The sequence below is a fragment of the Motacilla alba genome, chromosome 3 (assembly GCF_015832195.1).
Source record: "Motacilla alba alba isolate MOTALB_02 chromosome 3, Motacilla_alba_V1.0_pri, whole genome shotgun sequence".
NCBI classification, from domain to species: Eukaryota; Metazoa; Chordata; class Aves; order Passeriformes; family Motacillidae; genus Motacilla; species Motacilla alba.
This window is the reverse complement of record NC_052018.1, coordinates 45,303,264-45,327,033: the sequence shown is the minus strand read 5'-3', so window position 1 is coordinate 45,327,033 and position 23,770 is coordinate 45,303,264. Positions and strand designations below refer to the sequence as shown.

Here is a 23,770-nt window from a genome sequence, read left to right as displayed (position 1 = left end):
AAACCTGGACCACAAAATCTCCCTTTCCCTGCCCTGTAAAAGCAGGGATATAAACTAGGAAAGAAGTCTCTCTGCCCTTCTACCATGGCGCTACTTGTCAGCCTCTCTCTCACCTGGAAGCAGAGGTCTGGGCACTACCAAAGGCAGGGAGAAAGTGCCACTGAAGGAGGAGCTATGAATCGCTGCCTCCCAACAAATTCCTCCAGCCTCTCCCAGGACTGCCAGGCTGGAGCGGCTCCTGCTGAATACGGCCCGGTGCGATGCTGCTGAGCCGTGGGAGCAGGAGCCCAGCAGCCCCTGCACAGCTGTTTATTCTCAGTAATCTGAGGTCAGGAAAGAGAGAAATGGGTCAGGTCTGTAAAGCTCGCTGTGGCCAGCTGGGCTCGAGGGGGTTAACGCTTGAGGCCAGTGATGGGCCTGCTGCGCTAATCCATGGGCTACAAGCGGGAGACTTTTACATGCTGGAAGGATGAAAACTGAGCAATAGATGCCAAGCCAGCAGCAGTCAGGGGGAACAGGGAGAAAGAGGCCTGTTATGGTCCCACAGATGGAGACACAGGTTCAGGGGAGACAGCTGGCTAAAAAATCTGAGAAGTAGAGGCACACAGGCGGCTCCTGGGAGTGTGGGACCAACTGAAAGAAGGTAAAATTTTCTCTGACATCAGGGATATGGGTGTTTTGCCTAAAGATGGGAAGTCCAAATTCAACAAAGACCAGCACAGCTGGGCCTGCATCCCACAAGCATCAAGGCAGCAGCTAAGTTTGCTGGGATACCCTTGACCCTAGTGTCAGAAGGAAAAGGGGGTGACTTTCCCTGACCACCAACAGCATTCGATCTGAAGAGGGAAGCTCATGAAGGAACACAGGACAATGCCCCAACAGCACCGGGTTACTCTGTCACAGAAGTTCCTTAAGGTAAAAGCGTGTCCCAAGTCCGTCGGTGAGATGTGGCTCCTGTCACATAACATTCATCTGCACAGCATTTTTGGTACCACAGAGGTCCAAGTACTCACTCATAACTTACCTTTTAAAAAGCAGAAGTTCAGCAAATATTTTTGTTTCATTTTTCCAGTCAAGAAACAATGAAATTACTAGACAAGTCACACTGAACAGCTGCTTCATCAGCTCAGGTATATTGTAAAAAGTAAGTACACATGCAAGGATTTCATACAAGCTCTTCAGAAGATAGCATCCAGTACATAAATGCCAGGCTTTTCTGACTTTTTTTTAGAATAGTCATGCTCTCCAACAAGCTTACCACTGGCAATACACAGGTATATAAGAAATATACAATTTACCTGATAAAAACACCCGACTGATTAAAACGGAGTGATAGACTCAGCTGGAAGAGTGATGGCTTTGAATTCTGTCAAGAAGTTTCTCTGCCACGGGTTTGAACTCTCTTTCCCAATATACTCTTTGGCAGTCCTTTATATCTCTGTCAAGGCTGCACTCCAACTCTACCTCTTCATCTGTAATCAAGGAAATACTGTCATCAGTTCCAAATAAAAATACACTCAACTACATATTTTGTGAAACATACAGCTCACCATGCTAATGGCTTAAAAACAACTGCACTTGAGATCAATTAAGCATCACTGTCTGACAGTCTTAGATTTAATTGAAAATAAAGGATGGTAAGGTCAGTAGAACAGTGAAAACGGTACTGCAAGTTCTTTCATTCTCACACCTCACAGGTGTCTCTGAGATTGATCATTTACTGTGACTGTCAGTCTGGAAAGTACCTGGGGTTTAATATTGCCCACAGCAATTTTGCTGAGGTAAGCAATCCATTCATCTAACTACAACTATGTTTTTCCTGTCCCAAATTGCTCTGCTAATCTGGAGACTCTTTCAAACTCTATCTACTCTCACACTGAAGGAACTTGAACCACACTGGTTACTGTATTTACTGATGTCCTCCCTTCCTCACAAATTTCAAAAATAAAACAATAGGACTGTCTTTTATTAGAGACAATATTAGGAATGAAAGGGAGTCATCAATCATTTTCCCCTCTCCATTTTGCTTAGCACTGGATGTGGCAAAGAGACAAACCCTAAGAGAAAATACAAATCAGTCTGCAACCAAGAAGCATTCTCCTGAATCAGGAATCCACAAACACAACTGATAATGCTGAATGTTTTCGCACAGTTTAACAGAAGGATATTTGACAGGCTTTAGGCCATAAACAAACCTAAAGTGAAGGTAGAATCCTGCTCCAAATGGGCAATACTTAACCCTGGGCCTACACCATGAAAAAGCACCAGATTCACAACGTGTTAAATAAATACCTCTGTAAGGGAGCTTATTGCACAGTCACAGCAGGTAAAGGCAACTTAGGGCTAAAGAGAAACTTCACTTGCCCACATTTTGAATCAAACTTTATGTAGAAAAGAGATGCTCCAACAGCAGTTACTCCCACCCAAAAGCATGCTAAGGTGTCTGTGCAGATCAGATGGCCTGAGCTGAGACAGGCATGAAGGAGGAAATGACATTCCTGTGTGTGGAGATGGGCTCCAGCTTACACAAAGTTACCAGCAACTGCAAACAGTACTTGGCTCCTGTGTCACTACACTGCAACTACCAAAATTAAACAGAGGCTGATTGTGAGAAAGATTCCAAAAGGGGTTCACTGTAAGATGACATTTAGAGTCTTTCCGTAATAAAATGAAGACGAAAATAACACCCATTCTTTCAAGAGGGATGTCATATCTCTGCAGGGAAGAACGACTGTAATCAGAGATAAAATCCAGCCTCTGACATCAAATCTATATTTGATGATGTCATAGGATAATTTAGGCTGGAAAAAACCTCTGGAGCAGAGTCACCATGCATCAGTTTGCTCTAGTCTGTTACTGTTGGGTACTGAACACCTTCTAGGACAGCAGCCTGTTCCAGTGCTTAAATCCCATCACGACGGAAATCTCTTTTCCTAATGTTTAATAGAATTTTGTCTTATTGCAACCTGTGCCCATTAGCTCTTGTCCTGTCAATGGCACAGTAACCCAACATACCTAAAATCAATCTCAGCAGCAGAGAAGCCAGAGACCCTGAAGTGGAAAATAAGGGATTATGGGATTTGTTTTCAAGGAGAATTGCTTTGCCTACTCCTGTTTTTTTCTAGCCAAATTAACTCTGTTCAAACACAGAGTGAGAGGCATTTCTCCCTTTTATTAGACAGCTGTTCTCCCCAGAAGTCGACTGAATATTTATGGAATCACTGAGGTTGAGAATTCCAGCCTACAAGAACAAGGGTCAGAAGCAGTTCAAAGCTGAAGTGTTGAACTGAAACAGTAAATTTCCCAAAGCAGAACGTGAGTAAGGCTGTGGATCAGTGAGGATCAGTGTTCCGCATGCAAGCTGTGCATCCTCAGATAATTTAATTTTCCCACGACTCTCCTCAAAAACCAGCAATATTGGGTCCTGGCCAAAGAGCATATGTGCTGGCTGCAAGCCCAGGAACAAGACAAACACAGTGGGCCTGCATACTGTGGGGGAAACTGGAGACTGGAGAGCAGACTCCTGCAGTCTGCAAGGGCTGCCCATCCTTGAAACATCAGCAAGACGGGCTGGCAGCCCTGGAAGCTCTGTTATGTCATGTAAGAGTTCACATGGACCGAGATTCCAAAATAACCTCCTGGAATTGATAGTGGAGGTGAAAGTCAGCACAAGAAAAAGTCTGGAGAGAGAGGGAGAAACTTTCTTTTCAGTGAATGACCAAACAGAAGAATGTTCCCAAGACAGAAGCTCATCTCCACCGCTGCTCGTGAGGGCCTGGGCGAAGGCAAAGCTGCTGCCAGAGGCTGGGAGCAGCAGCCTCCAGAAGCTCTGAGCCAGCAGAGTGACATGAAAGTCAAGAGCAGCTGAAAGAAGGTGAATGACAAGTGTCATTGGAAAGCAGGGCCACTGCATCCCAGGCTGCTGGGATCAGGCAGGGGAAAAGAAAAACAAGCAGTGCCCTTTGTCCAGCCTTTCTCTTGGGCACAACATCTTTCCAGGCCACTTCCATTCCCTTTTGCTTCCTTGTATCTTTTGTCATCCTGTGCCAGATGGGGGAGGGAAAAATAAAGGGGAGGAGGCCAAGCACAGCAGGTGAAGCGAGGTGTCTGCTGTGCCATGCTCCACTTTTTCCGCTTCCTGAGGGTGTGCTGACGCTCAAGTACAGTTCACTGGCTGTCAGCAGTTGCCTCCTGCTTCCTGAATGATACAATCAGAGCAATGACGGTTCAAGGCTGTTACTGGACACAATGGGAGGAGGAAGATGTAGGACAATATTAACCAGCTGCTATTACTAAGATTTGCTGGCTCTCTGCACACAGAGGAACCAGATCCAATGAATAAGATGTGCTTTTTCTACAGCTCTTATTCTTACTACATGTGAAGAATGGCTGGCCTTCTGATTTAATTCTAACCTGTTCCTAATTAATTACCATTACAGCTGCATTGCAATCACAACTGTAACTGCAATGGCAATTGTACACAAACTTCCAGCTGACAAAAGTTATACTATTCCATGAGAGTTACAACTGCTATCCAGCCTGGACTCTGCAGTCAAATCAACTGCTTCAATAAGCAGTGTTAAATGCAGAGGAAAACATAAGCATGTACCTTCTAAAACAAAGATCTATACCTTTCCCTGTGTGCCAGAAAATTTAAGCATGATTGTGGCTGTAAAGTTTGCAGATCTCTTGCAGAATGTTAAAAAGTGCAGCAATAACCTCAAAACACTGCTTTTTTCAGATAAAGAGATGGAATTACTGCACACATTAGGATAAAGTCCATCACAGCAAGGAATGTAATACAGGGAACTATTAGAGCAGTGAATATCAGTAATTCTGCTGTAACTGGAAAAAAAATCCTCACAAGTCCACCCACTTTTCTGATTGTCTACAACAAAAGAGACTATGAGATCTCACATTCTGTCTGGGTCTGACAGTAAGTATACATCTTTAATCAATTTCCAATTAAAACCATATCAAACATAGTTAGTTTCCTTCAATTTGATTTATATTTTAAAGATTTTTTTAAAGATAATTGCAAGTGACCTACCCAAAATAAAATCATAAGCAAAGCAGTGCTCAAAAGCTAAAGGAGGAAAATTACATATACCAACTACAGGACTATTACACAGCCACTGAACTATGTAAATTTGAAGCAAAAGTAAATGCCCGGATGAAAAGATCCCACTGGGTGAGCAAATCAAGGTCCTTAACCTTTCAGCCTTGTGAAGCTATGAGCACACCCTTCCTGGCTTTAGGGAGCAGATGAGAAATTGTCACGATGTTGTCCTTGCCCATGAGAAGACCATGGAGAGACAAGAAAGGTGGCCAGGCAGCAAAGTCAGCCCGCTGCACCCCAGAAATGCCATGATCCTCAGGGGCCCAGTGTGTGCTGCACAGGGACCACTGTGCTGCTGGACAGTCCACACTGGCCAGCCACTGAAAGCTGCAAGACAGACTTCCCACCCAAACTAATCCTGCTTTGATTTTGCTCCTTCTGTTTCTTTTATTGAGGAAAAGAGACCAAGACTGGGAGTCTCACCTAGAAGTGCTGTGAGCAGCATCAGCAGCACGTTGGTGTTTCTTCCGAAGCAGGAGGCCGCGCTTGCCATGTTCTCGCTGTAGTTCCACAGGGTTTTGCAGATCAAACACGAGAGCTGCCAGTCTGCTGGCCCAAAGTCTTGTAAGCAGTCAACCAACCTGTCGTACCAAACAAAACCAATGGTTTGTTCCATGGAATTTACTCCTGAGCTCTTCAAAATCTGGCAGACTAGAAATGTACGCAAGCTCCATGGAAGCTTGCAGGAAAATTCTACGTTAATAAACTTCAGATGCTACTTTCTTCCTCAGTACTTCTCCATTTTCATTAAGTGTAGTTCCCCAAGGATGTGGACATGCCTTTTGTCTACACATGTGTGTGCCTGCCTGCTGCCCATCCTCTGTAACCTTCTAACCCAACTGACCAATTTCACTCATATACTTCGCAAATGTAACCATTTCAAAGACACTAAAATTCCATCAAATTTCATTACAAGACATGACCGTCCCAAATCTGTGACTACCACTAAAGCAGAGATTGCAAACCAAGCCAAACTTTATCAGGCACCAATGATTCACCTGGAAAATGCAGAAAAAGCTTCAGTCAGAATATCCATCTTACTACACATCAGATCATCTCACCAAAAAACAAATCCAAAGGAATCTGCTACTTCCATGATCAAAGAATTACCTTTCACATTCAGTGAAGTCTTACAATTTTGCTGATCTCACCCATTCTTGCATTTGCTCAGCCTGAACTCCCAAGGGACTCCTCTCAGAAATGCCTGTTTTACTAAGGTGTCCCTGGTGACCTCTCCAACAGCAATCCTTCACTGCTGTTCTTTTCTTCAACCTTAGGAACCCCTCCTTCCCTCACTTCACTTCACAGAGAGATTTATGATCTGTTGAATAGTAAAGGATAACTACTATATTTAGGTATGGCTGGAAATATCAGTCATTGAAGAGCACCCAAAAAGAGGTTTGCTTTTTTCTGCCTCTCTGAAGGCAGTCATTGTGGAACAACAGGAGGCATCTAATGAAAAGCTAAAAGAACTTGCCCTAATTTTTTTAAAATGTAACTCTCTGAAAAGACTAATTCCCCATTTCTTTTGGGCCACTATATAGTGGTACAATAACCTCAGTTCCAAAAATCCATAGAGCTGGTTTGGCACTGTCAGGACGATCTCCATAACAATCACTTCCAAATTCTCTACATTAATTCCATGCTGTTACTGTTTTTTGTTATTTCCCTCACAAATTTTCAGACACAATATAGAAAATTCTGAATTTATATGATTCTGTAAGCTACAGAATATTCTATACAGTAGAAATTTCTCACATTTATTATTAAATTTGCCAGCAACTTATTTTTATTCTCCTTTTCCAGCTTTATATTGTAAGTTAACTAGAACATGGGAAGGAAGGACAAGAAGACTATGCATTGTTTACAGTACATAAAAAAGTAATTATATGATGTATGAACAGGAAAGCATTTCCAAGTGAGGCATATTGTTTCATAACTGTGGGCTGTACCAACTGCTTTACAAGCACAGGAACGTGATCTTTCATGTTGCTCCAATTAAGCTGGATCCGCTATTATCTGAACATCAAAGCCACAGGTGTTGCATCCACAGCGGTTTTTCAAGGTCTAATATCCCTTACAATGTCACAGCGCCTTAAACTTGGAAGTCCCAGAGAGAGGAGACCCAGGAGCTGTTCCCTGCCAAGCATGGCAACATCAGGTAGTTCTCCCTACAGAACCAAGTGGTTACAAAAATTGCAAGGGACCGTCTGGTTTATAATTTCCTGAAGTACCTTCACACTTGCCCCAGACACACGCTGACCGTGCTGCTCACTGCAGGCCACCTAGGATCCAGTTAAGCCAAGCACTAACAGCTGCTGCAAAGCAGGCTTTAGTTGCTTTCTTCCATGGTATCCTCTGCTGTGTACATCACAGAGGGTCTTTGGAAGATTTTTCTGTGGGGTTTGGCTCCTACGAAAGGCTGGTTCTCAAAGAACTTCAGATAGTAAGTGTCTACTATGCTGGCATCTTTATTACAAGCTACTAGCCCCAGTAAAAAACAATCCAATTGAAACATTTTGGCCAAACTACTCAAAATTACCTTTTCTCAAGCAAAATCAGGAACTTACTTTCCAATTCCTCCTTCTTCCATGAGAAAAGCTCGTTTGTTCTCATCTACTGTGAGATTGAGCAGAACTCCACAGGCAGGAAAACAGACCTCTCGGTTCTTGGAATCGAGCAAAGCAATCACAAACCTGTATACTGGATTGTAAAAAGGAAACAATATTACTAGGAAGATGGATTTACCATACAAGTGGCATTATAACACACTTATTAGAAAGCAGTCAAATGCAGGATACCCTATCCAAAAATCCACTCTTGTACCTTATTACTGTGACATTTGTAGAGGAGGCACATGACAGAGCAACATCATGCTGAACACCAGTTCCTTCAAAACAACAAACCAGAAATTCTAGTAATAAAAATACACCAAAGAAATGTGGAAATCCCATCTGAAGAGGCTAAGTTGACCAAACTGAATTGCAGCTTATTTCTTCAAAGTATCACCCCCCTTTCCATCCCAGAGTCAGCAGAAACTGCAAGGATTTGGCATCTGGCACTCAGGGGGAAGTTCCTTCCCCTCAGAGTGCAGGGTTGTCCTGGACTGCACCAAGTCCAGCAGCAAGTGCAGCAGCCTGGGGCTCCTGCGGGAGCAGCATCCCACAGCACCTGCCGGCGCTGACTGTGGAGCTGTGCAGCCAGCTCCAGCCAGGGAGCTGGGCTGGCCTCACTGAGAGGAAGCCTCTCAGCAATTCCTGAGCTTGGCACACCACCACAGTCTCTCCCAGCTGGAAAATTTAGTCCTTTGACTGAGATTGTTCACCAGGAACCAGCTCCTAAGGGTCACTCCTCCCTTCATATATGATGATGTGCCACCCTTGAAATAAAGAGTTGCATACTGTGACATGATCACCTCACTTTCAGCACCAAGAGGCAGAGAAAAAAAAAATACAATGAACTGGTGTCTAAGCTGATGAGCTGATGACACACCTGTGGATAGCAAGGAGTTGCCATTTTCCCCAAAGCTCTTTAGATACCCAAATCAAAAGGACTTGAGAAGACTTGTATCCTACTTCACTCCAAGGCAAATAGGAGGTCTTTGCTGAGGCAGTCAAATCCTAGCCGCATGTTACAAAGTGCTAACAAGCTGTCGGATATGGGAATCAAAAATCTGAGATTATGAACCTAAATGAGATTTTAATTGGATTTTAATTTTATATCATATCACTACTAACCTGCAGGATCTGAAAAGCTATTTGAGTAAAGGGAAATCTCAAATTTGAAACTTCAGGAAAAACAGAGCTTTTGTAATATTTACCTTTGTGAAAGTACCGTGGCATATTTTTCCTACGCCAGTATCTCCATTTTAATGAAACTGAAATAAAATGGTATTTATAATGACTGTTACTGGATTCTAATGGTTGTCTAATTTGCAAAACATCAGGGAAGATTGATTACCCTTTAACTGAGACAGCTTATTAACAACTTTTTCTTTTTAGAACCATGGACATTCAAAAATAGAACTCCTCCGAACGCAGAAGTAACTCACTCTTTTTCTGCATGATGAAGTCACGGATCTCATGATGCTGGGAAAGATTGCCAAAGACTCTGACAGCCTCCACAACTGCATCCATGTTGTCACTCATTAATAGCTTTAAAAGCACTGTTGGTTTGCAGAGAAATTAAATAAAAATTGTAAATCACAAATACATGGCTCTTTTTTTTTATCAATGAATATCAGAATGCAAACAGCAACAGCAATAAATGTAAAAAATGGGAGCAGTTGTCTGTCTGTCTGGTGGCAGCAAAGGGGGTGAGCTATTGGTAGAACAAGAACAAAATTCTGTATGGCTTCGAAGATAAAACAAAGAGCTCCAATACGGGACTAAATGCAAAGAACAAATGAGGAGTTAGGGAGACCATCTAAGCCCACTTGTAAAAAGGGGAGCCAGTTTTGCTATGCAATTTTGAGTGGGCTCATATGAAAATCCAGGAAGACATAATTTTAAAAATGTTGTAATATATAAGAGAATTGATTTAGATCCTGAACAGATGGTCTTATGGTGGGATGTCTCCTAAAGCTCAAATTATTTTCTGACATTAGCTCTGTTTTCTCTCAGGGCTGCTATAACAAGCAAACATATCTTCTCTCAACAGCTACTTAATATTGTCCCAATCTGATGCATTCACTTCCTTGCTGCTTTTCTGCTTAGCAGTTCCACATTTGATCAGTGTGTGCTTCGGCAGTAGGAAGGAGACCTTCAGCACTTCCTAGGAAGAGCTACAATCATGGAAGATTTAGGTGCACGGCAGAGGAGTGATGTAACAGAAGTTACATTTATCAGTCTTCTGTGAGTACAAAGCAAAACACTAAAATCAGTCCATCACACAGAGGATTCAAATAAGTCAACCCTTAGCCCTTCATATGACAGAAGAGAAAAAAAATGTAGAAGGGAGGTTGGCTTTGTCCTCATTTCTTCTGCCTCTGGATGTTGCAACCTTAAGCTTGTCTTAAAAAGACATCTGAAGGGATTTTGTCACCACTCATATCAAACAGCAAGTATTCTGAAAATGCCTGCAGGAGCAGAAAGACTGCTGGTCTTGCATCAAAAAGTTTCCTCTTTCCTCAGTTCAGGAAGGTGATGGGACTAGCTCCACATGCCAACAAACAGGACAGAAGTAATTTGTTTTCAACCAGCAACAAGAGGCAGCTGGCTTACAGGTGATAAAATGAGTTGTGACAGAACAGCAGAGACATTACCTACAGAGAATATGATGTCTACCAGTCCAGGCACTGGGCTGACTGCCAGGATATTTTTTCCTATTCCTCATTCTACCTGTTGTGTGAACTTCAGGTTGTGTCTCTCCCCAGTGTCTGGTATATTGAGACAGGGAGATGTGCAAGACACAACCTCTCTACCTTTTGTACAACATTAACCCAATAGTCCCAGAAGCCAGTGCAGTTCCTACACACAACTGACTGTTCACAATATCAGAGGAGAGACAATCACTCAATACAATATTGCCAGCGGATTTACAAGCCAGAAGCAGGCAGAAATCTGATTTTACAAGAAGAAAAAAACCTCTTGCCATAGTGTGATTAGAAGGAAAAAGCAACATAATGATTTTGGCTCAGGTATATGGATTTTGAACAAATCTGGCAAAATTTGCTGAACAGAAAACAATACAGCAAATTCCTTCGTGGAGGAAAAGAAGGAGTTTTGTGAACAGCCCAATTATTTTCATATAAGTCAGAGTGTTTTCAAAAAAATGGGAAATTGTTATTGAAAGAATTTAGCGCTATGAACTTTATACTCCTGCGATATAATCCCACATAATGTTATGTGTCTTTTTGTTGTGTCAAAATGTTTCTGCTTTCTAAAAGCTGTACAAAAAGTACTCATTTAAAAGTCCTTACTTTCAGCAATGTGTAGCTGCTTCTCTTGAACTGCAGAATTCTCCACTTGGTAGTAGGACAAATTATTGATTGTTGTTGCAGCATTTATGACCAACTCTTCACAGGCATCAACTGTCTTGTATTCTGAGAGTAAAAAAACCCCAAAACATATGCATATGTAGATAACCACACACATATGCCTAATTTTGCATTAGATCCCAGAAGCAAAGTCAGTAATAGTTTATATGGCCACTACTACAGTCAAACCTTCTGTTGTTGAGTAACATGGCAGAAGCCAACAGGAACACCTGATCCAAAAATGGCAATACAAAACCATTCTTTCCCATTATTAATTTAGAGAAATCATTGTGACTCAGGCAACATAGTTTAAAATTTAGTTAGCTAAGACATTTTACAAATCCTTTTTGCTGTTTTAAGATGGCACTGAGGAGAGTCCACATGCAGAAACAGGGCTGTGTGACAGACATGGAGAAATGCCAAGGACTATTACAATGAACTGTCAGGTATCTAGGAAAAAAAATGGTAAAATAGCCCTTCAACAATATTTGAAAGATTTTTCTCTCAGAGTTCCTGACAGAATGTTAACCCATGATAAAGTCTGACAGACTTATTTGTCCGAGGTCTCTGGCCTCAGAAGCCAAGAGTGAAGGAAATAAAAGAGAGGCAAGTTCATAGGGAGACAGAACATTTTGTAGTAAACTGACTGATAGAGTGCTCAAGAAGAGGAGAGGGTAGCAGAGTGAAGCTTTGAAGGTCAAAAGCACTTACAAAATCATTAAGACATTAAGACAGTTTCAACCCATGAGACAGAACCAAGTTGTGAGTCTGACTTGTCTCATCCCTCATGACTGATAAGACAGTGTACAATCAAATTGTTTACCTTAACATAATATTTAATGTTCTCATTACACAGTAAAATATACTGAGCTGTTTAACATGTATCTTGTCACAGTTAAACTCTGTTATGGGCAGAACAGACCAGCCCTAGTCTGTAATTAGATTTACAAGGGGATCAGTAAGTGGTAAAGGAACTGCAGTCCTAATCCTCCATCTGGAGGGAGACACTCTTCCCTTTGAAAGAGATGAAAGGTTGGAAGACTGAAAAAGAAGGAAAAAAGTAAGAGAAAATTCTTTGAAGAGGCTGAAAGTTATGGGTGCAGAGAACAGAAACAATACTTAATCCAAAACAGTCACAAAAAATGCAAACCTTTTAAAAAAACAAACCACCACCAAACACATCTATATAGCACCTGATAAGAACCAACTTTCCTTATATATTAACTCTCGGTGAGATGTGTTCAAAATAAAATTTGTTTTCTTATCTTTAATGATCCTATCTGCAAATCTGATCACTGAATTAAAGACTTCTGCAACATCTTTCCCCAGATACTGAAAAGTCAGTACCAAAGTAGCAATGCTTCCACTGTCTCAAGCAAGCCTCTGACATAAAACAGTTTATGAATATCAGCCAATTGACTTTGGGGTTTTTTAGCAATGGAAAGCCTTAAGCTCTCTTCACAGGCTGAACAAACATAACAAACACAACATAAATTTTATTACCTAGTACTGTAACAAGTAATCCTACAACAGGATGCGCAGCTGCCAGAGCTGCGCCTACTCTAGGGTGAATGGAGAGGTTGGCCAGCACTCTTATCAGTTTTATCAGAACATCTTCTGCTTCTGAAGGATACTTTTGTGGTTTTTTTCCTTTGCTATCATGGTGACATGTCAGTGCATTCATATCAAGTTCATAGTAGGTTTGGAATAATGATGTCAAGGTGTTAACACTTTCTTTTTCTTTAAAAAAGTGCTCCCGGGACTGGTCATTCCTTGCTGTTAAATTACCAAGAATGAAGATGATACGGATAACCAAATCCTGTAACAAAATAAATAAAGAAACCATGTTACATGGAAAACATCAGAAGTTGGCAGCTCTTAAAAAGAAGATAATACTTAATTTGCTTCCCAATTCAGATAACAGCACATCCGGAACAACTGTGTCAAACACAGCAGCTAGAAATAATTTTTTATGCTACCAATTTTCATAACCTAATTTTAGAAGAAATCAAAAACATCTGACAGAGCTAGTATACCACTGGAGTAACTACTAATGTGATATACTTAGTAGAGGTCATCTATTTTTATCAAGCCCATAGTAATCTTAAAACATCTTAAAACCACACTTTATATAACTAGAATAATCATATGGGCCAGAATTCACTAATCTTTCAAGAAAGCAAGTGTCAGCTGTGACAGGAAGAGACCACAACCTTTCCTTTTCTAGGCCTGGTAACCATTGTAAAGGCTAAACTCCTTCCCCTTGATTTGTTACTGTTAAATCCAAATTAGGTTTTATTCATTTTGTTGTTCATTCTAATTGCTTACAGATAGCTGAATTATTTGTTCCTGATTTCTACCAGAAATATAATTTAAATTGACTGGTCTGTCATTCCTCAGTTCCTTCTCTTTCTCCTTTTAAAAATAGGCATCCTACAACCTTGCAATTCTTCACAACTTTTCAAGAATCCCAGAGATTGGGATCCCATTTCTGTCCTTTTGTAAACACCAAAAGGTAAATTTCATCAGCTGGTTTGATGACATTTAATATACTTCAGCTTGTTTTTTAGTGACAAAAGAATCCAGGCTAAAGTAGAGATTATTCATTTGGTCATACATAACCCTTTCAGAAAAAGAAGAAGCAAAAAAAAGGCATTTCACACTTCAATATTCACAGTATCTGCCAGTACTGCTCAGCTTCTGAACACCAGAGAAATTATTTCCTATTTCATTTTACTGTGAAAGATTTTGTTTCTTTTTATGTCCCTTTGTAGTTGCACCTCGTATTGTGCTCTGCTGGTTTGGGTTTTTTTTTTTTCTGATTTTATATGCTCTTCCTACCCTTTTATCATTGCTGAATGAGACTTGCTTTCTATTTTTGTAAGGTATCTTGAGATCTCATGATTCAACCAAGTTGCTCTCCTAAAGCACTTTCTAGCCTGACCTTTATTTTGTACATACTGAGATGCAATCTTTTAGTGGCAAGACTAGAGGATCCTAACTGAATGGCATTCAACGACACCCCCCTCTTTTTCTTACCCACCAGAATGTGACAAGAAAAAAATAATTCTGAAAGTCTAAAGTTACTCAAGTTTAAACTACTTGAAACATTTCCCTCTGTCACTTGCATCAAAATCTACTTATTAAAAAGAAAAAGTCTGTAGCTTTAGCTTAATGGTGCAGGTGAAGTAACAGCATTTCTTCAAGTACATGAGAACTATCTACCTTTAGCTGCTAACCTGCTCCACTTGCACTAACCTAGAATTTTACTAAACAATTATTACACTGTTTTTCTTCAAATATCATGCCTATATTTAACATATTCTAACCCTCCCTGGTATTAGTAACATCAGTTAACCAGGCACAGTCTAACTTGCTAAAGTATACAAGCTAATACTGAGGGAAAAAAGATGTTTAGGCAGCAACTCCTCCTATGACACCTGCCTTCACCTGTAAGTTTCAGGTCCTAAGCCTCTGCCACAAGACACTGGCAATAACATCCTCTCAGGAAGATGAGTGCTATGCCTGAACATGAGAAGCAGCAGTCTCCTATGTGAGGAAATGGTTTTCACATTCGTGCATTTAGTAATATCACTCTGTAGGACACACTTCCACTTTTTTTTTTTTAAACTAGGCATCACGTTTTTGTTAGGATCTAAATGTCATCATGACAATTTTTTATGAATATTCTTAATGACTAACCACTAAGAGCTTTCACCTTTGCTGGCACAACACCCAACTCACAAAGGCTGTAAAAATTTGAAACAAACAACTGATGAATCAGAAGAGAGAACTGAAAAAAGCAGGCAATCTAGTTTGACTCGTTTATATTGACTTTCTAATTTTGGTCAAAATGGTATCAGCCCAGCAACAGCTCTACCCAATCAGGAGAGAGACAAACAGGTACCACACTGCAATCAACTGATATTTTGAGAAGTGTGATCTCAGCTGTGCTTTCCACCTACAGCCCAGCAAAACAAACTTATAAAATACTTCTTTTTTAGCTAAGCACATCCGGCTTTAATAGAATAGTACCAAAGTTGCATTATCTATCTTCCAGTGAAAATTTAACCAGCAAGGTCAAAGAGGAAAGCCGTACAACTTCTCCCGAGTAGTAAAATGCTCAAGGATTTGTATTATTTTAGGTTATATTACTTTAAATGCTCATGGGTAAGGGCTGCAAGAGTAAGAAACACCATCTTAGAATGGCTGTGTAAAAAGATACATGCAAAGTTACATGATATTTTGAAACTTCCTGCAAGACTAAACCTGTGCAAGGTCCATGGGCCTTTCTGTACATAGCAAAAAATCAATATAATAGATGAGATAACTGTTCATTTCCACATGTTTGGAGTATTAACTGCATAGGGAATTTCAGACATTCTTTCACACTTACAGAAAAATTACATTTATCAGATCAATTTATATCATATGGAAGTTTAAACATGCATTGCAATAAAGACAAACTAGATTAAAGACAGGAATTACACTCAGTTATTTCATCTTTTTATAGTGAGGCATTCATGTGAGACATGATGAACACAGAGTGTACTAAAACCTGAGTGGAAGGCTATATGTGAGAGCACACAGCTTCACCTACACAAATAAATTTGAACAAACAAATTGAGAAAATCTTGAGAAGATCTTTTTTATTTGCTTCCTATCTGTGAAGAAACTGTGATATTTTGGGTTTTGAAGTGGTAACAGCACCACACACTCCATCAGCATTGAACTCTTATTCTTCTGGCAACTGAGACATAAACACTTGATCATCACGGATATGAACGGGTTTTTTTGCTTATCTCCTTCTAAAACCCTTCCTCGCACTGCTCTAGTAGCAAAGGTACCCCATGGACCTGCTGAGTCACAGAACCTGACAACAGTTTATCTTGGCAATTCAAGTACACCTGCCTTTCAGTGTAAGCATGGTGAGCACAGGTACAGACTGTACAGGCATCTTATCAGGAAGGAAGGAAAGCAAATTAGGTCAGTAGTTTCTAACTAAAACGAGATCAACAAGGAAGGACAGTCCAATCTAGAACCTGTGAGTGCTGGCCAAGTACCTGCTGTTACTTTATTTGGTGTCTGGGCCCTCAGAATGATGGGGGTAGAACAAAACAAAAGGTCAGATGCTAGCAGCTGAGTTCCTATTGAATCATCAGCTGCAAATGCAGTCTGCTTTCCATGTTACACAAATTTCAGTGGAGTTAGTCAAAATTGTACCACCTGCCCTGTTTCTCATTCAAATCTAATTTACACTTCACTTCCAAATTTGTATTTCTGCTTTATTATGCACCTTGGAAAGAAAACTTGGGAGTTTTCTTTGCAGGGTTTAATAGTCTACTTATAGGCAAAATTACTGTAGTTATACTAACCCAGAGCTAATCTCTTCCAAATACAGTAAAGATTCATCTTGAAGAGACATTCTAGTTGGAAAAATTTCTGCTCAACTCCAGAAATGACAGCTGTCACAATATGAAACTCAATTTAAAGAATAAAAAAAAAGGGGGGAGAGGGCAGTGGTGTAGAACATGCTGGGAGTATCAAAAAACAAACAGAGAACCTCCTAAGTAATGTGAAAAAAGGGGCAGAGAGAACTTTTGCCACAGTGACACCAGGGAGTACCTTGTCAGTAAAGAGACCCTCCTTCCCCCCCACATATTAATGTATTTGAGGAGAAGGAGAGACCATTAGTAAAATGCAATTATATTTCAGAGTATCCACACCATAGGATCCTACCCAGTAATTTCTGCATCCCAAAATCTGATCTGCTCAGCTAAACTTTTCAGAAAAGGGTTCATTTGCACTTAGAATTTCAGCAATCAAGAACTTGTGCTTAAGTTTGTTTGTGGAGACCTGGGAAAGGTAAAGAAGAAAAGCAAGCACACTGTCACCAGAGCAATGTTTGATGAAAAGCTGTGTAGGCTCTCTAAAAAAAAAACCCAGTATTTCAGAAATTAAATTAGTTGAAAAAAAAAATAATTTGAAAACCATATCCTCCATGGTATTGCTCCAATGACTGCTGATTTCTCTTGTTAAAATCTTTATTCTTACTACTACTTTAAATTTGAATAACTTTAGCCCCTATTTCTTATCAGCTCTTTTTTTTTCTAGAATAAAGACTGGTCTAACAGAAATGTCTTCCTTGTGCAGATTCTATTAATAGGCAGCTTACTAGTGGTCTGACCTTTGTAATGGATAAATTATTTCCTTGGAGCATTTTAACTCTAGTAATTCTTTTTGCTTTTTTTAGAGGTGTTCCCAAGTTTTCAGCATCATTTAAAGAAAGTAAATAAAAAACTACAATAACATATTTTCATAAATGTGTCTCACCAAGCAATAACATCTTATTATTATTATGGATATTCTATTGTTTACCTATTTAGTAATCACATACACTCACTTGTACCTTTTGATACAGGAGAAGAGCAGGTTTCTGTATGATGCATGCCCATGAAGACTGGTTCATTAAAAACTTTGAACACTGCATTTCTGATAACTTTACACTCAGTGTGTAGATTAAATATTCTGCACTTTTCTTAACATTTTTGCTTTTTATTTCAGCCAAAAAAAAAGGAAAAAAAAAGAAAAAAACACCAAAAGCTTTAGGAAGATGCACATACACTTTTCAGCTCAGCACACTGTCAGAAATCATACTGTAGGGAAAGAGTGACCTTCTGTAGTTATTCACCTTTATCAGCAGAGAAATTCCTTCAGAGTTGTCAGAGTATCTATCCTAGAATTGCTATTTCCTTCTTGGGTAAAAAAAAAAAAAAAAAAAAAGCAAATTCAATTTCCTTTTTTAAATTGTCCTAGGCACTATTATAATGTTGGGCTATGCGGAGGAGGAATATAACTGAAAATATGTACTAGTACATGTAGGAGAAAAGAACCACATTATCAATGCAAGTTCTTTGTAGGGTTACCTTGACAAGCATTTCAGCACAAGTAGTGGCATAAGCAGCATTCAATCTCCTTTCCATACAGAGTTTCTTTCCTCTCCCACATTGCTGCTTCAGTATTTGGGATCGAGGAAGCATTTTTATGGAAAGCAATGCAGATGATAACCAGGAAAGGACTGGGGTTCTTTTTTTCAGTTTTAGGGTTACTGGAAGCTGGGTGAGTTCTCTGACATGATGTATTGTGCTGTCCCACAAGCAGCTGTCCTCAGCCCAAATGAGGGATGGCACAGAGAAAAAAGTGAGTAACCAAAACACAAAAAGCACTTGGGTCAGCACTGGATTGGGTCAGCATTTATTTAGAAGCAAGCAGCAGACACAGGAAAACACCACTGCCCCCAATACGACGTTAATAAAACACCCCTTCGGAATCTCAGAAGAGTGTGATGGCACTGAGCAGAGTACCAATAACACTCTCAAAGTATTTAAAAGGCAAATGTGTACCTGAACTAAACACAGGTGCAGCACTACAGTGCATCAGGAAGAGCCTGTGGTTGCTTCTGACTTATGTTCTGTGACTGACTGAAACAGACAGATGGTGGGCTCCCAGGAGCTCATCACAAGAGTTAGCCATAAACCAGCCAAAACACCAGCCAGAAAAAAAACAGTCATCACCACATGCAGATAAGCCTTTACCTAATCAATAAAGCCAGAAACACAGTGGGAAAATTCCCTGCAGTTAGAGGCCTCACCTGTAACAACCTTCCCCATAGCAGCACTCCCAAGAGCAAAAAGGACGTTCAACAGCCCTCAAACAAGGTTTTTTTCTTTGGGGGAGACAAGAACAAGTCTCACAAACAAAAACCTGCTTGCTCACAGAAGACTAAGCTGATCTGGGAGCTGCTACCTGGTAGATGTATTTATGAAGGAAGCTGGGCACTCAGGCACAGTGAACCTGATAAATGTGGACAAGTCCTTACAGAGGATGACAAGGCAACATCTCTTCATTTAATAAATTGTTTCTGACAAACTGATTGCTAAATCAACCAGGTAAAGCAGTGTGCAAATTATAATTGAAAATAAATGCAGTTCTTCTAGCTGATGCAAGAAATGCAAAAATAATAACAAATCTTCTAAAATGTATCAGGACTGGGAAGTTTGCCAGAATCTGAAGAACTAATTGATGATCAGGATAAAACAGGAGCACTGAGAGAAGAAAATATAATTGCAGAGAAGCTAAATGAGTTCTTTGCATTGATTCATGCCCACTCTACAAGCAACTGGGAGATCTCAATGCGACAGCATTCTCCAGGGAAGGCTCATCAGAGCCATCTGTCCAAAACTTAATCAATCACAAACAACTTTAAGGAACAAACTGACAAAACAAAGAGTAACCAATCACCAGGACTGGATAATTATCCAACAGTTCTAAAGAAAAGAAATAATTAATTAAATAGCTTAATTACTAACAGCACTATGCAACCTCCTAAAACTGTAACAAACATGAAAAGATTCCAAGTGAGAATCAAGTCTGGCGTCTGGACCAGATAAATTAGAAGAGACCACAAAAAAAAAGAACAAAAAAATGAGTGGACAGACAAACACAATCAGTTTTAAGACTTCTAATTTCTGACTTATGAATTTACTGAGTTCTTTGAAGGGATTAACACATGCCTAAAAAAGACCCATCTGATATCACTCATGTGACTTTCCAGGAGACTCTTAACAAAGTCACTCACCAAAATCCTAGTGAAACTAAGGAGTCATGGTGTAAGGGGGAATGTCCTGGTATAGATAAATGATTAGCGGATGTAAAACAGAATAAATTAGCAGTTTCTGCAATGGTGGAAGATGACCAGTGGAATTCCCAAGGTTTTGTGCTGGGATCTGCTGTATTCAATTTGTCCATAAGCACAGAAAATGGGCAGCAGCAATGATATATAACAATGTACTGATTTCCCCGTGATATTCAAAGGACCTAAGATGAAGGCTGACTGAAGAGCTGAAAAAGAATTGTACTCAGTTGGTGATAAAATAGCAGATGAAATTTAAATGCATGAATTTATACATTAAAGGATCCATGGAAAAGAACAAAGCAAACATACCTTCACGTATAAAATTACAGCCTTTAAACCAACCATATCCACCTATAGAGCAATCTTGGAGTTAATGACAGAGTTTAATGACCACAGATCAAGAAAGCAAATAAAGTATTGGGAATTATTGGGAAATAAATTTATGTAGGCATGTATATCTATGCTACGGCTACATCTAAAGTGCTGTGTTCTGGTCACCTCCTCTCAAAAATAGAGACAGGAATCAAGATTGGAAAATGTTATGAGAAAAGCAACATGGATACACCATGGCATGAAACAGTCTATCAGAAAGGACTACGTAAGCAAGGACTCCTCAGCATGGAAAAAGAGGTAACTTGAAGAGAGTAGGATAAACACCTAGAAAATTAAGGGTAGTGTGCAATGAACAGTGGGCTCCACCACATTTGCAATACAAGAACCAGAAGGCATCAAATAAAGACAGTAAAGGCAAAATTCAAAATAGGCCAAAGGAATTGTTTGCTATGCAACTCCTTGTCAACAATCTTTAACACGTTAAAACGTTTTTATGGGGTAGAAGAGAGACTGCAGAATTTCACAGAAAAGGAGTCAGCTGAAGTTTATTTCACATACAGCTGGCTGAGGGTGCTTCCAAACTGGAAGGAGTTGGAGGTTTGGTAAGTACACACAGGAAGTATCATACAAGCCTGCTCCATTTTTACTGTTCTCCAGACATCTGAATCTCACCATTGCCAAGTATCAAGAGCAGACTGGATGAACTGTTCATGTGATCCAATGTAATTATCATTTTGCTGAACAGGCAATTACTGCATCCAGTGATGTCAAATTCTTAAACAAATGCTTCCCAATTTCAAAATTAGGATACACTAAAGTGTAACGGGACCTTTCTATACAACAGACATAAGACTGCTTCTATACAAATTTTAGTATCACACCCTGTGTTTGTGCTCTTAGACTCCTAACTGATAAAACATTACACTGGCAAGGCCCCAAAATGCCACCTAAGCTCAGGTAGTGCCAGACTTATTGACAGAAGCTACTGTCCTACTCAGGCAATGTCTGTGTTCCAAAAGCATGGCTTGCTTGTGACTTGTGACATTAACCACAGCCTGAGAAAGTCACTCTTTATGCAATTTATCTGGAAAGCTTAGAGATGATAATGATGTGGGAAAGTGGAACAGAACCCTGCTAGAAGATTTCTTGAGATGGACAAAAGTCTACAATGCTGACTAAAACAGAATCATGCAAAGATTATCCTGCAAGACAGAGGAATTACACAAACACTACACAAACACTTCTGACAGTTTTGACAGCATGTCAACCACCAAGGACTTTTTTTGTTACTCCACACAAGTAAGGTCCAAAGCCAACCATGAATACATGCTTCAGATGTGTGTAAAAGCCCAGCTGACTTCCCCAGTCCTGCCCTGAAGATTCAGCCTTTCCAATCTTCTGTATTCCCTACCAAAGACTATGACACATGGTATTATCAAGTCTTGCCAACTCAATTTCCCCAAAAGTCTTCCTCATAGAGTGGAATCATTACTCTTCCATTCCTTCCAACTCCTTCCAGAAAATGAGCTGAGAAAAAAAGGGAAAAGTGTTATAACTGCAGTGTGGAGCAAAGAACAGAGACTATTTGGGTTGCAACTGTGGAATTCAGTGTGTGGTGTGGATGCAAGTCATTAAGCCTATTTCCAGTGCTCCCATTTTTAGTTTCACAGTACTTAATAATTATCTTTAAAGTCACAATTATGACAGCCCTTGAGAAGGTCCGAATGCTGTTTTTTCTCTGTTTCTTCCTCTGTGTTTCTAGCTGCTATGACTGCCAGTAAAAAGCCTGATCTCACAAAATCTGCAACCTGAAAACTCAGAAAAACACACACACACCCTTTCTTCACATATCAGTTTTTAGTCCTGAAAATTTTTAAAGCTTTAATAATGATGATTTTTCCTTCTCTTTGATTCTTCCCACAGCAGACAATTTTACTCACACTGCTGTTATTTCATTTATTTTCAACACATACAAACTCATACTGTAACTCATTAGCTGTTAGCATTTTAAAAAAAAAAGATTAGCAGTGCCAACTATACCTCAGGAAAAACATTTGCACTCCACACAGCTCAAGTGTTTATTACATACTGCAGAAAAAGTGGTGCATTACATTATCTATGTTCTTTTTGTTTCTGCAGGGCTTCACTAGACTGACAACTGACAATTGCATGCTTGTTTCAAAACTAGAGTAAGAAATAATTATTCTGAGGACATTGCATAGATAATCAACACAATGTAATAGCTAAGGGGTTTTTTTAATACACGAGCTACTTATTTACTCATTTGTATTTTGATAAAACAATTGATCATTGCAAATTGCAATGCTAACTTTGTGAAGAAAGATGTATTTTAGGACCACTTAATAGCCAAATAAGAAGCTAAATTCTGAATAATAAATAATAACAAACAATTTGAGGTAGATATGAACATACAGTTCATTACGACACAAAGCTATTATCTCAGGAACCTAGAAAAGCTACCCTTAAAATGACAGATTAAGTTTAGCAGAAAGGTGTTACTTAATTAAAGATCCTTAATCTTGGTTCTATAATTTGTTGAGTTTTTAATACAATGGTCATAAGGAAGAACAACTATAAATCTAGGAAAATATAATGCTTTTGACATTTTTCATGTTATTTACATAGTATTTACATAGTATTTTACTGAAGGGTCTTTGAAGACAAAACTATGCAAGAGCAGTCTGAACCTAGAAATACTCAGATATGCTACTGCAGATATGTAGAAGAAGAGAAACAACTTAATCCTTGCTCCTCTTCCATGTGCATTATCACAGAAAACAGGGGTGCTGGTAAACAGGAAAGGAACAAATTATTTTTGTATTTGGCAGGAGAAAGAATATTGTTCAGTGTAGCAAATCCAGCTACCTTCATTAACTCCCTTAAATGATAGCAACCCAAAAGACCTCCTTCCAACAAATCCCCAAGAATTACTAACCCTGGGATAAACTGAATAGGATAAATGACCTCAAACTAGTTTAGATGCTGGACCAGCCAAGAAAATTCCTTATTTTTAAGACAGATCTTAATGTAATTTAATATTCTCTGGTTTGAAACTTGTTCCACATTTGAACATCTATGCTTTAGATAAAAATTATTTTCTTCTTAAAACTTACCTGGCAATAGAGCTGAGTAATTTGCCCTACATACTCCACTTTTACCAACGCATCAATGTGTAAGACTGGGATCCTGCACCGAGCTCTGAGTTTTATCTTCAGTAAATGTAAGAAAGATCACTGTGATACAGCAGGATAATAGAGCAACACCCTTGGAGTTCTAAGAAAGTTGGCAGCAACTATACTCAGAATTTTACTTCATGATACTAGGCATTTTGACAAAGTCTAACCATTTATTTCTGCATGAGCATCCCAAGTACTCCAGGCATGTGGTTTTCTCTGGTAAAGGAGAGACATATTTTGATATCTTATGCAGTTAGAGAGTATGGGAAGATGACTGAGGGTAAGAGGATAATGGTGTGGAAGTCACAGGGAAAAACACAGTTGTACTCCCTGGATGAAACATGGTCAGCATATCTGACCTCCCACACTATGCAATCTAAGGGGGACCCAACAGAGGGTGGAGCAGTGGAGACACCATGGCCAGGCACTGTGTTGAAAACCCTGCAGAG

General features: G+C 39.7%; 1 protein-coding gene across 5 annotated transcripts in view; it reads right to left on the bottom strand.

Moving 5' to 3' along the window:
* Window positions 1-23,770, bottom strand: part of ARMC2 (armadillo repeat containing 2) — a 69,308-nt gene that overhangs the window by 6,524 nt on the left and 39,014 nt on the right. For 4 of the 5 annotated variants that reach the window (XM_038133231.1, XM_038133235.1, XM_038133234.1 and 1 more), the window contains 6 exons: window positions 12,600-12,915; window positions 11,040-11,162; window positions 9,171-9,284; window positions 7,690-7,822; window positions 5,543-5,700; window positions 1,299-1,472 (listed from right to left, as the gene is read on the bottom strand). In XM_038133231.1, the coding sequence (XP_037989159.1) occupies window positions 1,339-1,472; window positions 5,543-5,700; window positions 7,690-7,822; window positions 9,171-9,284; window positions 11,040-11,162; window positions 12,600-12,915 (978 nt within the window). In that variant the 3' untranslated portion in view covers window positions 1,299-1,338. Of the gene's footprint in view, window positions 1-1,103; window positions 1,473-5,542; window positions 5,701-7,689; window positions 7,823-9,170; window positions 9,285-11,039; window positions 11,163-12,599; window positions 12,916-23,770 lie in introns of those variants that run through there. The other variant, XM_038133232.1, reaches the window with a different exon arrangement.